Source organism: Xiphias gladius, chromosome 14, assembly GCF_016859285.1.
Source record: "Xiphias gladius isolate SHS-SW01 ecotype Sanya breed wild chromosome 14, ASM1685928v1, whole genome shotgun sequence".
Lineage (NCBI taxonomy): Eukaryota > Metazoa > Chordata > Actinopteri > Istiophoriformes > Xiphiidae > Xiphias > Xiphias gladius.
The window spans coordinates 17,256,636-17,273,791 of record NC_053413.1 but is presented as its reverse complement, the minus strand read 5'-3'; the positions used below and the strand labels follow the sequence as shown (position 1 = coordinate 17,273,791).

Below are 17,156 nucleotides of genomic sequence, written 5' to 3'. Positions count from 1 at the left end.
GGATCGTTCACGGACTGCACATCAGCAGATGACAACAACAAAACAGACAGGGCTACTGAAAGGGTGTTAGCGCAGTTAGCAACCTGAGATAAACAACTAATGGTTTAGCCCGTGTGTTACACTGTTTCGGTTGGAGTTTGCAGAATCAGAAATTTATTTTACAGCAGTATGGTTAATCTGTGAAACTAACGATGGCTGTCAGCTATTCTAGTCCTGTTTAGTCTAGCTAATGTTAGCTCAGTGTCTTGCTAAGATAGCTCTATGTATGCCAAGCTAAAACAGGTTAGCTAGCTAGCTTAGTTGCTAGCTTGTTAGCTAGCAAGCTCGCCTAGGCGAGGTGGAGAACAAGAGCAGGGAGATGCGAGCAAAGTGAGGTAAGACCAGCGAAATCGTTTATTTAATTAATAAAGTGTGAAATCTCATCCTTATAGCAATATAAGCTTAGGCGGGTGGTGTTAGCTATTTTAGCTAATCTTATTACATTTGTCAAAATCATCGACGTTAGAAAATAGCTGTCCTGCGCTATCCTGACAGCTGTGTTAGCTAATAGCCAGTTAGCGCAGTCAGCCGTTTATTATTGACTCGCTAGCTTGCTAGCAGCTGCTGGTGGCTCCTTCTCTGGCACTGTAACCACGACCGACTGGAGGCCTCGAGGTTAATGACAACGGTTAAGTGTTCCCTGTTCTAAAAACAGCAAAACAACATCGTATTCCGGGTAACCCTGAACGTTAGGAGGGCCGCAGACATGTAAACCGCTATATACGGCAATTAGCTGACATTAACGAACATTCACATTGTCTGTGTCTGTGATAGCAACTTAGTTGATGAGATGTTTTATATTGTAACGCTAAGAACAGTTAAAGAGTGAGGGTTGGGTAGCGCTAACTGTATTTTTTAATATCTTTAACTTAGCTTTTCAGTAGTGAAGCCCTCTGACTCGCCGCTCTCCAGATGAACGTCTACAAATGTGAAGTAGCTATATCTATTTCATAAGGCAGTTTTATACTTTACGTTAGACCAACGTATTAGCTGAATTCTAACATGTCGAAAACTTGATAATAAACAGTAACCAACGACATGGTGACTCCGCTCCCAAGCTAAATTGGTCAGTGGACAAGACATTACAAGAGGCTTACAAGTTTAGGTGGTAGGGGATGGTGACATGATAGCCCTTAAAGTTAAAGATATAAATTATCTAAAGAAACAGGCTGTAATAACACACATACATATTATTACATCCTATGTTGTAGCCCAGAAAACACGTACATAGGTGTTAATCAAATAGCTTTATGGCTTTGTGCTTTGAGTAGATGGCAGCATCACTCATTACTCATTCAACCAAGGAAGGTTATGTTTCACCCGTGTCTGTCTGTTGGTTTGTTTGTTAGCAGGATTATGCAAAAAGTACTGAACCAATTTGCATCAAACTTGGTGAAGGGATGGGGCATGGGCCAGGGAAGAAAGGGGCGGATCCAGGATTTTTTTAAATCACTTTCCTTAATATTGCAAGATAGGGTATTTTTTGACATTTTCGTCAATATTTGCCCTTGGTGGTGGTATGCGCTCTATTGAGTGCCATTTTAGTTTATTGAAAATAAGTCAGACTTGACAAAATGTCAAAGCTGAGATAATCGGCTATCTCATGTTAATTTTTGTGTTTTATCACAGGGTGACCTTGAATGACTAAATGAGCAAGATAAGCAGGTACGAAGAACTCTGGGAGATCCAACATGAAGTTGTATGTGTTCCAGGTCAACAATGGCAGCACATTGACATTTGACACTGATCTTGCTGTCCAAACGTAAGAAACTGGCCTTTTTTCCAATAATAGTTAGAAACTGTGGTCAGTACATCTTGGCTACTGTGACCTAAATAAATTCCACCTTTGTTTCAGTGTACTGGAGCTTAAACATGCCATCCAAGCAAAATATAAGATTGCAATTCCACATCAAGTCCTTGTCGTCAATGGAGGGGAATGTATGGCTGCAGAGAGACGAGTCTGCAGCTACAGTGCTGGCACTGTAAGTCTATACAATTTGTCAGTGTGTTTTGTTTTTTTTATTTGCCTTGAAGGTGTACAGGTTGCATGTATGATGTTCTGATTACTAATGTCTTACTGTTGATCTGTAGGAAACCAACCCCATATTCCTGTTCAATAAAGAGATGATCTTGTGTGACCGGGATCCAACGATCCCCAAAACGACCTTCTCGATTGAGAGTGAGATTCAGGTCAAGGTGGAGGAATCTCTACTGATGCCAGCTGTCTTTCACACTGTTGCCTCACGAACACAACTTGCTCTGGTAGTTAACTACTATTTTTGTTGTTTGATGGTTTTTAAATTTACCTTTCATTAGGACATCTAACCTAAGAAATTGCTTTGAAATGTTTCACGGTCATTTGTGCACTACTTTTATAAGATTAATACATTTTTTAGAATTATGTATATCTATTTAAGTATAATGTAAAATTATAGTTACTGATCCATAAACTATGGAATCCTCCTAACTTCTCCTGACATTATTTTCATACCTCTTCAGGAAATGTATGAAGTTGCCAAGAAGCTTTGCTCTTTCTGTGAGCGTTTGGTTCATGATGAACATCTTCAACATCAAGGCTGGGCTGCTATTATGGCTAATCTGGACGACTGCACCCTGTCTTATCAGAAATTGCTCGTGAAATTTGACACTGCATACACAAATTATCAACAAGATTTGGAAGAAATTAAGGTGAAACTGACAAAGTAAGTGTTGCCAAGGACAACATGATATTTTGTACTTTGATAATCTTATCCAGTAGTTTGGAATTTGAAATACAAAGTATTGTATAGTTTTTAGTAACTAATTATCTGCATATGCCTTTGCTGACACTCAGAATAATGTAATCACAATCATAGCTCAAATAGATGGCTGATATAACAGTAAAGAACTATAAGTAATATATTTCTGCTAATAGGAAATGAGCTTGAACAACCTTTTTTTTTAATAATGCACATTTTGTTACAATTGCAGGTTGGGGACAGCGGTTTCTGTGATGGCTAGGATACCTCTGCTGGAAAGTTTGACAAGACACAGTTACAGAGAGAGCATAGAGAAGTCCAGTTCAACCCAAGAAAAGGATTCAGATGAGACAGAAGAAGAAAAATCCACCGACTCCGTGCGCTTCACGACTGATGCACAGAGGGCCTCCAAGTTATCAGCATCCTTCTCTGCTTCGGGGACAGCCACACGTGAGCCAACTGGTGATCAGGAAACAAATGAAATGACTGACAGTGGTGGCCTGAGAGCTGCGCTATTAGATGAAGACACTCCAGAGTTCGCCAACCCGTCCTCCTTCAATGTCACACTATTAGACTGGATAAACGTGCAAGACAGACCCAATGATGTGGAATCGGTTGTGAGGAAATGCTTTGATTCCATCAATAGGGTATGTCAATCATTAATGAACAGACATGTCAAAGTAGTGTTTCAAACATATTGTCATAAATTGTGTGTGTGTGTGTGTGTGTTCATTAAAATGTTGTTTCTTTCAGCTTGACCCTCGGATCATTCAGCCCTTCCTGGCAGATTGTCGTGACACAATTGCCAAGCTCGATAATCAAAATATGAAAGCCATAAAGGGGCTTGAGGACAGGTTGTATGCTCTAGACCAAATGATTGCAAGCTGTAAGAAGTTGGTGAATGAACAGAAAGAACTTGCTCAGGTACGTAAAGTAAGAGAGAAACTCTATTTAATTACTTTCTCCATCTTCGGTTTTAATCAATTGTGCTTCCATGTTTCCTCTTGCAGGGATTTTTGGCCAATCAGAAGCGGGCTGAAAACCTGAAGGATACATCTGTTCTGCCTGACTTGTGTCTGAGTCACACCAACCAGCTGATGATCATGCTGAATAACCACAGGAAGCTGCTAGACATCAAAAAGAAATGCACCACTGCCAAACAAGAACTTGCAAACAACCTTCAAGTCCGACTCAAGTAAAGCTGAAAACCACTTCTTTCCCATTATTTATTAGCTGCTGCTCTTGTTTCAAAACTCACTACGTTGTGAGTCATTTTGGCATATTCTGTTTAATTGAGGCTTACTGGTTCTCCAAATTCTCACCTCAAGGGAGTCATGTTTTAATGGTGTTAATAATTTGAATTAGATGGTGCTGCTACGTGATGCTTCATGCAGACCAGGATGGCGAGAAGCTTCAGGCCCTACTCAGACTTCTGACAGAACTAATGGAAAGAGTGAGAGTGGTGGAGGCCCTCAGTACTGTACCCCAGATGTACTGCTTGGCGGTGGTGGAAGTTGTCAGGAGAAAAATGTTCATGCGCCACTACAGAGAGGTCAGTGCTAAATGCCATTATTGGACACAGATTTTGCGGTGATCTCTTTTGCCTCACTGATTCTTTAACTTTTGGGGGTGTTCAGCTGTGAGCACATCATTTACATATTCAGCTCTTGTCGGACAGTTGTTTTCTGACTTTGCCAATGAAAAGAGAACAAGCCTATTGTGTTGTGTGATGCTTGACAATTAAGTTCATTTTAAACTATATTTTTTTAGTCTTTTATTGTTTTTGTTTTTTTGTTTTGTTTTGGAGGGACTGCATAGTTTGCTATGTTTTTACCTTGCAGCATCTAACATTTCTGAAATGGTAAACATAACAGAATATGATAATTTGATAATACACGCCTGAGCTGGCAATATAAGCTGGCATTTCGGTCCTGTATAATCACCCAAAATGGAAATATGTCTTTGTGCCATTTCATGTGGCACATCCTATTTAGCAGGTTCATGGAGGACTTGTAGTGTACCATTTGGGTTTTGGAGTTACGCTGTTGGTGGCCGCTCCCATTGCATTAGAATAATGTTAAAACGTCCTCTTTGTATTGCTGTTTCCAAATTCTCTGTAAGAGTGGGAAAGAGTTGGAAGCTAATAATGGACTTGATTTTGCTCATTTTTGTCCTCTATTTTATTGACATGATTTTGTTTTTTGACAGTGAACGATGCAACATGAAGCCAATCCTGTTGCATTTCTTTGCTTTCTCCTGGGAGCCTGGGTTCTTTCCTTTGAATTATGGGGATAACAAGACAATGACTATACAGTTTTGAACACGAATTATACTAAATAATCTTGTTTGGTTTTTTTTCAACATTGAAACCTGCTGCATTATAGCAGCTCAGTAAATGCAACTAAGTCCTGAAAGACTTGCACATTGAGAGAAAAAGAAATTTATGTTGTAGTAATGTCTTAACAATTAATCTTTTCAGTGGGCTTATGCACTTGTGAAGGATGGGAAACGACTCTATGAGGCGGAGAAGTTCAAAAGGGAATCCTTTGGGAAACTCTTTAGTAAGTGTCTTTTGAAAACTCAACTGATGACATTTGTGATGTCAGTGTACAGCACAATGTGATTTTGAAATAACCAAGATCAGTCTTGATTTATTTACTTATTTCTTTTCAGGGAAGTCTTTCCTCAGAAATCGTTTGTTTAGAGGACTTGATTCATGGCCTCCAACATCATTCTGTGTAAGTGTGAAAGTGTTTAAGTATTGTGACCCAGTTGGTATTATCATGCATAGTATTGCCACTGTATTTTAAGGGATCTCTTCTTTTGTTCTGTTTGTTATTTTTTTATAGACACGAAAGCCCAGAAGGTTTGATGATGAACTTCCAGACATCTCACTTGATGACCTGCAGTACTTGAAATCTTGTTGTCCTGTAGAGGTGCAGCCTTTCCTTATGTAAGTCACTGTCCTCAATCATTGAAATGGTTCTAGGTATAACCATGTCAGTTATATAAAATTACCAAAACTTACCAAGGATATGGCCAATAAAAACAGGTACATTTCTAAGTTTATGTAAATTTCTAAATAAAATGAATTTGGTTGGAGATCTTAAATGCCAATTAATGTCTTTTTTGTAGAATAATCAAATATGTTTTAACAGTTAGCAGAACAGACAACAACTTGCAAGACTTCTGATTGTTTCACAAGTAATCTATATCTGTGAAAGAAAAGAAAGTAATCCTGATTGATTTTGAGGGGCATAAGCTGTAACGCAGTACAGTTATCCAGCTAATTTTAAAACATTTTTATTAGGCATTTCTAATTCCTGCCACACTAATTCTTTAAAAAGAAGGAATTAATCAGTCAAACCAATTTGCCAACCAAAAAGATGAACACTACACTTTAGCACAGCCAGTATGCTAAAGTGTATGAGCTCGTAGTTTGTAAAATCATACTGGTATGTTGGGTGAGGAAGGGCTTGGATGCCCAGCTACAGATATACAGGCTGGTTCAAGTTGATGTTAAAGCTCTAAATGAAGTTACTTATATATAAGATTTTATTGATTCTTTTGGAGCCTTATCCTGTGGAAGCTGGCCTTAAAACCCAGCCATTATAGCACAAACTTGCAGACCTCTGCCCTAGACTGTAGAGTACTGGGAGAAAAAGTCTACATAGTTTTTATCATTCTGTCCTCAAATTATTTTCCTCTTTTTTTTTTTTTACTCAGGGTTCCCACAATGTGTGACTTTGAGCCCTTAAATCACCACGTAGAGACGCTTCACCAGCTGGTCCAAGCAGCACAGAGTGTGGATGAGATGTCTCAAACTATTACTGACCTGTTAAGCGAACAAAGGGTAATGACAGCTTCATCAACAACCTTTATTTGTGTTATTTAGCTAGTAAAAATTAAGATATACTGGTTACTTTTAACATCAAAAATGGTTCTTGTACGTAGTTCTTACAAACAATATGAAATCTAAAAACAGTTTTTATACATGGTAGGATTTTACTTTTGCCTCTTTCATTCGTTTAGATAGTAAGTATCTTCCTTCTCTTCCTTTCCTCAATCTTTTTTGATTTTCAAGGCATCCTGTTGTCAGAGCGCTCAGAGATCAACCGTGCTGACCCCACAGTCTGAAAGTATACCAGGGACCACCACATTGATGTCCTCCAAAACCCCTTCCTCTCTAAGCCTTCAGGGACCCAGTTGCAAGCCCCTACATGTTCCTGTCCCAGCTCCTCTAGAGGACTTGTCCCCAGACAGCATTGATGCACAAACATTTGACTTTGAAACCATTGGCCATCCGAACATGGATCCAGTCCTGCAGCAGGGCTCCCTTGACCTGGACTCTCTAGCAGAGAGCCCTGAATCCGACTTCATGTCTGCTGTCAATGAGTTTGTGATTGAAGAGAACATTACCTCTCCAAACCCTATCAGTGACCCTACTAGCCCTGATATGATGGTGGAGTCTCTGTACTCTTCAGTGATTAACGCTATTGACAACAAGCGTATGCAGGATACCACAACACTAGAAAGGGAAAACTTAAGGATCGCTATCCTCAAACAAGTTATTGACAAGTACCAGTCTGCTGCAGAGGAGTCCCATTCCAACTTAAGAAGTGTGAAGGATGACCTCTATCACTTACGAGGTCTAGTGTTAAAGGAACAAAATGACTTTGGCTTTGTCCTGAGGAGTATGACCACAGAGGTCCGCAACATTGTGGACAATTTCTGCCAGACCCACGAACTGGAGTTGAAGGAGCAGCATCAAAGTGAGCTTCTCTCTGTTCGGCAAGAGCTTGAGAAGCAGGTTCAGACACTAACTGAGGAAAATAGAGTAAACCAGAATATTGTCAGAGACGTCCAGCGCGCAATGCTGGAGCTGGAGGGGCTTATGGAGCGCAAAGAGAAAGAAATTACTCAGCTCGAGAATGAGAGAGAGCGATGGGTTGAAACAGAGAGTAGCCAGACGGATAGGATCAAAAACCTGGAGCAGATGATCACTGATCAGGCTGAAGAGATTGAGACACTCTCAGCTTCACGAGACTCCCTGACTAGCCAGCTTGAGAATCTGCACTTTGAGATTGAACGTGGCCAACAGAAGATTCGACAAGAGCTGGAAGTTGTTGAGCAATCTCACTTAAAGGAACTGGAGGACAGAATGAAGCAAGAACACAAGGCAGAACTGGAGACCATTACCAAGGATAACCAGGACGTTCTGAAACGTCTGGTTGCTGAAAATAGTGCAAAGTTAAGTGAGGCAGCTGATCACCATGGTACTGCTCTTAGAGAAAAGGACAACCAAGTCAAGGACTTGGAGGCTCGTATTACTGAGTTTGCAGAACTTCGCTGCAAACTAGAGGTGGAACTAGCCCTCAAAGAATCAGAGACAGAAGAGGTGCGGCTCTTATTTGAGGAGGCCAAGATTCTGCAGGCTGAGGCTGTGAAGTCTCAGGTAGAGGCTGAGACCAAAGTCTTTAGCGAGGAGCTGGCAGATATCAAAAAACAGCTTCAGGTAAAAAATGAGGAGTATGAAGTGGACCTAGCAGAGCTGAGGACTCTCATGAGGATTGAGAAAGACCACTGCATCTCAGAATTGGTGGACAGACACGAGGAGGAGACTATTTTGTTGCGCAATGAGCTCTCCTCCCTGCAGCAGCAAGCCCAAGATGCTGAGAGGAACCACGCTGAACAGCAACAGAAACTAAAGCAGGAATTAGACCAGCAAGTGGCTTTAAGTGAAGAGAAAGGAAAAAAGTTGTGGAGCTTCCAACAAGGGGAGCAAGAGCTGAGGACTGTCATCAATAAATTGCAGGCAGAATGTGATCTGCTTTCTGAAAAACTAGAGCAGGAGAGACAAGCAGTCGAGAAAGATTTAGAAAAAGAAGAGGCCAACAAGGTTGCTTCACCAGATGCCTTTAAAGAGTTAGAGCAGCAGAAGGAGGAGATAGAAAAGAGACTGTTACAGAAAATTAAAACACTTGAGAATGAGCTTCACGAGAGACAATTCTCAAAAAGGTAATGTCTGATTACAAAAACACCACATACAGAAATCTAGCTTTGGTTTGTGTGTTTTTAACTTTATAAAACCTTACTGTAGTTGATGGTTGAATGTGCTTACATTTAAAATGGCACACTGAAAAAATATCTGGTATCAGATATGTAAACAAGCTATTGTACTGTTAATTAAGAATGAGCTGTTAACTATGGTTTGTCCTTGTATGTATTTGCATGTCCAGATTATGTAATTCTCCCATCAGAATTAAAGTTTACTGTGTGCCTTCCAGTGATGAAGGGTTGTTGCTGCATGCTGACGGGCATGCAGATGCCGGAGCACCCCTGTCTCTGGATTCAGCACTACAAGAGCGGCTGCAGCAGGAGAGGGCCTCCCTGCAGTCCCAGATGGAGCTCCTGGAGAAGAAGAAGAATGAGGAGATGCAGAACCTCAAGACATCACTAATCGCAGAGCAGCAGGTTTGTATTTGGGCTGTAAATAGGCTGTAAAAGTACTGTGTCTTGTTATGTGTAGTGGTAAATAAAACCTGTATCTGATTTCTTTGTAAGACAATTTATAAGACAGAGATCATTATTGCCGTCATTGATGAGTGATTGTTCCAAATAATGGCAAACAGTTCATATGTATGTTGTTCACCCTGAAATGCACTGAGATCCACCTACCTCTGCAACATTTAAAAGGTAACAGAGATTAAAATATTTTGTCCATCCAAGTTATATCAATGAGGGTAGACTAAATATTCCAACTCCTTTCAGTATAATGCAATACAGTTCAACAGCAACACAAACTGCATCCTCTAAAATGATAATAAAGTTTAATCACCACCTTTCTAAGCTTCATTAAGGAAGAGTTTTGTGCAGGGCTCTTGAATCAGACTGCATTTGGTTTAGCTAGGTGTACCTAATAAACTGGCAACTGAGGCTATATAGTGTACTGTTACTGTTTTCATAACTACATTTATGCACTGCCCAGTCAACTGTACCCTGAATGGCCATTTACATAGTAATACAGTCTAATACAGCAGTGAGTGCTTAATTCCTGAAACCTTTAATTTTTAATCGTTATTGGCACTGTCACTCTCAGTCAGTAGCACTTAATTTCAAGTTAAGCCTTACACATTAAGAGATCAGGTTTTATTTATTTGCCCAGCAAGTCCACTTTTACTGTGCTGGCACTAATCTCGGTATGTGATTTCTTTACACCAAGGGATACCAAAGGGGCAGCAGAAAGATGTTTTTACACTTACTATTACTTTTTACTCCTTTTTTTTCTATTTTGTTACTTACTGTTTTCAAAGATGGAATTTCTGTAATGGAGATATCAGACCCCTCTCTGATGCACCCCACTTTAGCTGGGGTGCATCAGCTGAAAGTACTTTTGTTTACAAAATATTACATAATTCAGCTGTAGTTCCACATTTTTATGCAATTTCATTTTTGTTTTTGGTCACCAGGTATAATGAATGGTGAAAAGATCAGATAGGAAACAATACAGAAACTCAAACAGATTAGTAAAAATCAATAAAGCAACTGTTACTCCCATGGCTGCAAGCTGATCTGAATCATTAGAATTTAGCAATTAAAAGGAATCCTCTCAAATCATTTGTGCTTTGATATAAATTCTCTGTTGTTATTGAAATAGCTGTTAAGCTTGTTAAGACTCTAAAGGGTTATTTTTGTTTTTCTAGACTAATTTCAACACTGTTCTAACCCGAGAGAAGCTGAAGAAAGAGCAGATCATCAATGAGCTCACAGAGAAGTTGCGGAAAGTTACCCAACAGCAGGAGAAGGACAAAGGTGAGTGCTGTGCATTCTGACTGCTTTGAGAGCAGGGTAATATATTTTCTTTATTTCCAATGAAAGAAGTGGTTGTTGCACAGCACCATGACAAACATGCTAATCACATTTATAAACACAGTTTTTGTTAAAGAGAGGTTTCATGTAACACAAAAGGGAAATGTAATCTTGCTAATATTATACCTAACAAATAGTCACATTCTCTTTCTCTTCTACTTACTGCCAAATTTTAAGAATAGCCAGTCTTTTAGGCTAGAGATTAGCATTTTGTTCCTGTCAGTGTTTCTTACCTATCGTCATTTATTTCAGCTCTGATAGAGACACTCTCTGAGGACCGGGCTAGTGTCATGCAGGAGAAGAAACACTTGGAAGAGGAGCTTAATCGCCTGCGCAGCACCGCACTGGTCTCCTCTGCCTTCTTCACTCCTAACCCGTCAGCTCAGGAGGTCACGGAGGCTGGAGCAGAAGCAGCCAGAGCTCTGCCTGTTGCTGGGGCCTGTTCTTCTGAGCCCATGGCTGAAACTGACAGACTGACCTCTGTGGGAGCCGTTCGTGATGACGAACATGTGGATTCAGCAGTGGAAGCCAGCATGGTGACAGTCCAGTAAGCATTTTCTCTCCAGTAAACATTGTGTTGTTGTTAGTTTGAGATATATTGTAGTGATTTCTAAATTTTACAAATAGCCCAGTGTTCAAATGTGGAAACTGAATTATTTAGATTTTCGATGATAACATTGTATTGTGAGCAATCATCTCTTTTAATTGCTATGCACTGCTCTTACTACGGTACTTTTCCAGTTCCTTGTGTTTGCCATGTACATGTACATCTCTTTAGAAATCCATTACGTACAGTACATGTACTGTACATAGTGAAGATATCAGGTTTCTTCTGTAGAAATATAGCTCTGGTGAAGCAGGTTTCCTTTTTCTCTTAAAGGTATAGTCAGTGATTCTAATTCAATACACGTTTTGTCAAATTCAGCGAATATCTGCTCACAGTCCTCTAGCTGTCTGTTCTTTGTGGCTCTGTAAATGGGAAACAAACAAAACCACAAAACAATATTCCAGCCATCCACCAACAGGGGGGTTGGTGCTCATCCACAGTACAGGCTGCTGGAACCAGTTTGCACTCCAACCTCTGCCTCTTCCTCTGCTTATGGCAGCTACTCTCCCTCTTCCACGCCCTCGCCCAAGAGGAACAGAGCTACACCATGATAGTAACTAAACGTAAATAACATCGGAGGGATTACCTTGCCAACTTGGTATAGAAATATTTAACTTGCTAGGTCAGACCTCACAGTATTTCTTTTGGAATTACACATCTTCACCTGTGTAAGGTTACTCGATCAGCCTATGTGCTCATCTATGGAATTACATCATAGTAAGAAGAAAATCTAAATAATGTCAGATGTAACCCTGCCATGTTATTTTCTTCCTCTTTCTTTTAGAATTCGAAATAAACAACATTGCTCCACGTATCACTGATGGTAAAAGTTACGGTTACTGTTGAATTTACAAGCGACAATGTTGCCCATACATAGACTAAGCTACTCCTCGGCTTAAACTTTGGCTTAGATAAGTATTTGGTTTCAACACCTATTTAAATGGTGACAGGCATATTGTCACACTTTCTACAGTACTACAAAAACATTCGCCACCTGTATATTCATAGCGATAAAAATTGAGTCCCCTTATCGATGCTAACTTACCCTCAGGCAGCAGATGCTGTGGATTCCACCAAATTTCTCTTTTGGTCAGCTAGCCCACTTGTTAGTGTGCTTGCCTTTTAAAGGCACATCCACGGGGGGCAGCGCTTCTGAAGGAGCGCTGAAGGGTGCGGGTGTATTTGTTTGGCTGTTGAGTTCAAATATCAACAATCTTTCTCCAGAATCGCTTACTTACTTTAACTTGACAGAGGAAACCGTTTTCGTTATGTACACGATGTTCAAGAGATAAAGTTACTGCACAAAGCTGTCATTTACCAGATTACAGAAGTGTGTGTAAACCCTGTCTCGTACAGTCAAACATGAACGGCACTGAATTAACGCATTCAGCCTTTATCTTCAGTGCAGAGTAGTTTTCTAATAATGGTAAGAGGATAATGCCATTCTCTAACCTGTCATTTTGCATTTACCTACCAACAATGAAAACTAAGTTGAAAAGATGAATATAGTCATCCAGTATTTTAACCCATGAGAGTTTAATAATACAGGATATCTTCTGATATTTTAATGCTTTCTCAAGAACAAGTTAATTTAGTAGTAAAGATCACACAGATATTCATTCAGACAAATTTATATGTTCCAGCTATTTTATTTATTTTTCTATTTGTGAAATAAGCTTATTTAGTTTGCTGTACCTTTTTTGTTTATTAATCTCCATTGTTTTTTTTATTACTAAGTTGCTTTTTGGTTTTTACGTAGGACATAATTCTGAAAAACTGAATTTCATCTAATTTTGTTTTCTCAGAATGTTACTCTTACACAACATAACCATAGCAAAGTTACAACAGACCTGAAGGAGGCTGCAATTACACACAGTAGAGAGCCTTTTATTTTATGATGATATGAAATTGGTTGCTAGTCACAGACAGAAGCCTATGCATTATTGAAGAAGAATTTCGAAAGACTATGATATTTAGTACAGTAGCCAAAAGTGGATGGACAGAGAGGAATTTGACAGTGGAAGGAAGGCAGGCTAGGATCAGACAGTGTAAGTGTTTCAGTTATCACTATCAAGATTGAGAACTATTTTTCATTTCCACATAATACATACAGTTTTGTTGACATTATTCAGAGAATGATTCTCAGTAACCAGATGTTTTCTTTTTGTAGTGATAATATTCTGATGTCAGAGGAGAAACAGCGGATACTTTTACTTGAGAGGGTGAGTTGACACCTTTTATCTTTCACATTTCATTTTAAATGCAAAATGCTGTGTTTCTGGATGTCTCTATCTATTTAATCAATCTAATATATGTTGCAGACTTTACACATGAAGGAAGAGGAAAACAAGCGCCTCAGTCAAAGACTGGTAAGTTGATTATTATTGCAATGGGTCACGCAAAACCTGCGCCACTAGGTGGCAGTAGCATCAAAGACTAAAATCCCGACCCAGGAGGGCAAAGATCTCAGTGAAGACAAATGAATTTTTTAGGAAGACTGTCAATAGAATGTGTAGAGGGATACATTTTTGTGTATAATTGTTAAAAATATACTTTTGTGGTTAGAAAAGTTGTTTTAATCAGCCCTGACACTGCCTGATTCAAAAAGGACACAATGGAAATTAGTTTTTCTATAAATCTGTCTTTAGAGTAAAAGTACGAAATGTAATTACTAAACGTATTTCTTGTAAATATCTAGTCAAACAGATGTTCAAATGAGTCCTTGGCAGTTGTTTAGCCAAAATTGTTAACTGTTAACTCTGTTACATTTGTAATGTTGCCCTAATCCGCTTCTTTGTAGATGTCTCAAAGCATGTCGTCTGTGTCTTCACGACATTCAGACAAAATTGCCATCAGAGAGTAAGTGAATAAAATATAACACATGACCTTAATGCGTGCTTGTGATTTTTAACTAAAACTCTGACCATCATTAAATGCAGTATAATTATACAGATTATTATTGCCATTAATGTGTTTTGTTTTGTTAACAGTTTGCAGAACTCTGTGTGTCATCGTCTCTTTGTCTCTTTGTCCATCTTTTTCTGTTTCAGCTTTCAGGTAGGCGATTTAGTTCTAATCATCCTGGATGAAAGGCATGATAACTACGTGCTGTTCACAGTAGGTCCCACCCTCTACTTCCTCCACTCAGAGTCTCTCACTGCACTGGACCTCAAACCAGGTCAGCTTCGCCCAAACCTTTTGTGACTATTATGAGAACTGTAGTGTTGGAATTTGTTTTGTGATTGACTAATAAAATAAAGAGGTATCAGATTAATTTTTGATTAGATTTCATATGTCGAGTATGAATAGATTTATAGCAGTGACTGTGTATGTTGTATGTACACGTGTTCCCTAACAAAATGGGGCATTATGCTTTATTTTTGCTTTGCTTGCAATTTGCTTTAAAAGCTTTACGTCACACACAGAAGTATTTATTTGTTCAATTATTATTTGTTTAGCAAGTCAATTTGTTTTGTTGTTTAGCATCAGGGACCTCAAGACGGCCGTGGGTACTTGGAAAGGTGATGGAGAAGGAATATTGCCAGGCAAAAAAGGTACAGAATTTATCTCAAATTATAAAATGTTTCTAACTAATGGTTTTAGTGAATATCTAAGAACTAATATACTAACGTAGATGAAGTGGGGTCCTGGAAATCTTGTTAAATCTTTTAGTAACAATTTCCACACTGGGTTTGGATTGATGTTGTTTTTTTGTTTTTGTTTTTTTTCATGTGTTGATTTGATCCATGTCAGTAATACTGTGATGTTGATCTATGCACAGTTTGAACCTTCCCTCTGTCTTACAAAGCTCTCTCTCCTTGTTTCTTCTCCTTCACCAGGCCCAGAACAGGTTCAAGGTTCCTTTAGGAACCAAGTTCTACAGAGTGAAAGCTGTTCCATGGAACAGAAAAGTATAATAGCCAAGTAATGAGCTAAAATGTATATTTATATTGCTTAATTTTTGAATAGAAACTTCACATCATAATTCATAACTTGAAAATTGAGAGACCTTAAAAATAGGAAGAATTAAAATCGTCATTATACTATTTTGAGTTTCAGTTCAAACTCCCACCTGCTACCACATTTTTGTTTTCTTTTAAACCCAGATTTGTTATTGTGGACCAAATGCTATTAACCTTATTAGGGCATTGCCCTATACACTGTGGCATAATGCCATTTGACCTGTGTGTAAAATTGAACAAAATTTGGATGTTAAATATTAGTTCTCATTATCAGCATTTGTCCTTTTGTGGAAAATACCTTGTCATTATCAACATAATTAAATGAAAATATACATTTATTATAAATGTTTATGGAGGAATGTTCATGGCATGCATATTGATATATTTTCTTTGATTTACTTATCCAGATAAATGTTGTAGTTGGAAATGTAGTTAATGCTGTTTGTTACTCACAAATCAGTATGGCCCTCTGTCAATACTGAAATGTACATTATGGCTGACTGATGGAAACAGTCATCTTTGCAATCCTTGAAATGCACTTTCAAAAACAATGCTTTTGTTGATTTGAAAAGGGAAGTAACTGAGCTGTCAGAACTAAGTAAATATATCAGCACAAACTTCTCACTATCATAGAATACTGATATGTAGAAAGGAATACTTTGTGATTGTGTTTCATTATCAGAAGACATTGTACATTACCCATCAAATCACACGTGTAACAATAAATGACTGTATTGTAAAAGATAGAGTTTTGAAACAATAAAGGATTGATCCCAAACATATTCTGCTGTGTTCCTGATGGTCAGTTATTTCTCCATATTTGCGATTTGTATTAGGGATTTTCATTAGTGAGTGAAAAGTTTTCCCGCTTCATGGATAAATACTAATTTATTACACCAGTACACAATTGTTCAGTTTCGGGAAGACTTGCACACCTGCTGGAAATTAAGATTTCTGTATTCATCAATTAAAAAACAATTTATTATAGCTTGTTATTATGAAACAAAATACCAAAAATACACATTACTGACATTTAGGGCATATATATATAGTAAATAGCTTTTTAATGACACTTAACATTTTTTGTGGGATTCAAGAGTCAATGTGGAATGGAACAGTATAGTGTATTCATTTGATTTAGTGTTTTTGCTTTCGTGGAAACATTAATGTTGGCACACTGCTGCAGGAAACAGACTTCAAAAAGGCTTCAAATCAGGGCCCAAGAACGATGCGGCCCTCATGGAGAAGGAAACCCACCAACATCACTTTCCCAGTTCACAGCGGGGAGCATAGCAGCTCTCTGCCGAGCACTCTCTACCATGTGGGTCTAGGGGTGTTTTAACAATGTTTAGCTCTATTTTCTCCATTTAGCATAAGCCTGTTGTCACATTTGGATGGCTCCTTCATAAATTGATGGTGTGATTCCTACAATTTCGGGACAGGCCTGAATGACAAAATATGCAACACAACATTCGATACCGAGGTGGCTGGCAAGCACCAACCGTGTGCACTGGACAGGCTCTTAGTGTAAATGTTTACAACCCCCCACTGAGCTCCGTGTTGCTGGGAGTCACTCTCATCAGGCTGAATGGATTTAACATTGCCATGTGTAGTCTCCAGCTAGTTCCACCATTAAAACTGCCTTTGACTTGCTGTCAAACTTTTCTCTATAACACAGCTACTTATCGTCAGTATTGTGTCATAAAACTGGCTGCTGTTAAGCAGCAATCATAGTAACTTACAATTATGGTCTGCGTCTTTGTTTCCGTTTTGTAATATTTATTTCAACAGAAATGTATCATTTAATGCAACAGGAAAAGTAACCATAATGTTATTAAAACAACACTACATGTCACAAGTTAAGGCTGTTTTAGAGTAAATAGGTTTTTTTTTTTAAACATATAACACTTATCAAAACCAGAGATAACGAATTGCGTCAGT

At 38.7% G+C, this 17,156-nt stretch overlaps 1 protein-coding gene across 2 annotated transcripts; it reads left to right on the top strand.

The window, feature by feature from the left end:
• rb1cc1 (RB1-inducible coiled-coil 1) lies at positions 1-15,997 on the top strand. Of its 2 annotated transcripts, none has more exons than XM_040143572.1 (23): positions 1-374; positions 1,669-1,801; positions 1,895-2,021; positions 2,131-2,301; positions 2,539-2,741; positions 3,010-3,424; positions 3,531-3,701; positions 3,788-3,972; positions 4,143-4,329; positions 5,257-5,338; positions 5,451-5,515; positions 5,627-5,730; positions 6,504-6,630; positions 6,862-8,795; positions 9,065-9,251; positions 10,481-10,589; positions 10,899-11,193; positions 13,424-13,475; positions 13,575-13,622; positions 14,054-14,112; positions 14,304-14,431; positions 14,737-14,807; positions 15,093-15,997. In XM_040143572.1, the coding sequence occupies exons 2-23, from the start codon at positions 1,731-1,733 to the stop codon at positions 15,168-15,170; spliced, it is 4,869 nt and encodes a 1,622-aa protein (XP_039999506.1). In that variant the 5' UTR covers positions 1-374; positions 1,669-1,730; the 3' UTR covers positions 15,171-15,997. The 2 variants fall into 2 exon arrangements, with proteins under 2 accessions (XP_039999506.1, XP_039999507.1); XM_040143573.1 differs by lacking the exon at positions 1-374 and adding an exon at positions 437-667.
• Positions 15,998-17,156: the final 1,159 nt, after the last annotated feature.

Excerpts from the sequence above, each read along its gene's own strand:
- rb1cc1 (XM_040143572.1), top strand. The coding sequence starts at position 1,731 with ATGAAGTTGTATGTGTTCCAGGTCAACAATGGCAGCACATTGACATTT. Across the intron at positions 5,339-5,450 it reads ATCCTTTGGGAAACTCTTTA|GGAAGTCTTTCCTCAGAAAT; the intron begins GTAAGTGTCTTT and ends ATTTCTTTTCAG. Across the intron at positions 13,623-14,053 it reads AGCGCCTCAGTCAAAGACTG|ATGTCTCAAAGCATGTCGTC; the intron begins GTAAGTTGATTA and ends GCTTCTTTGTAG.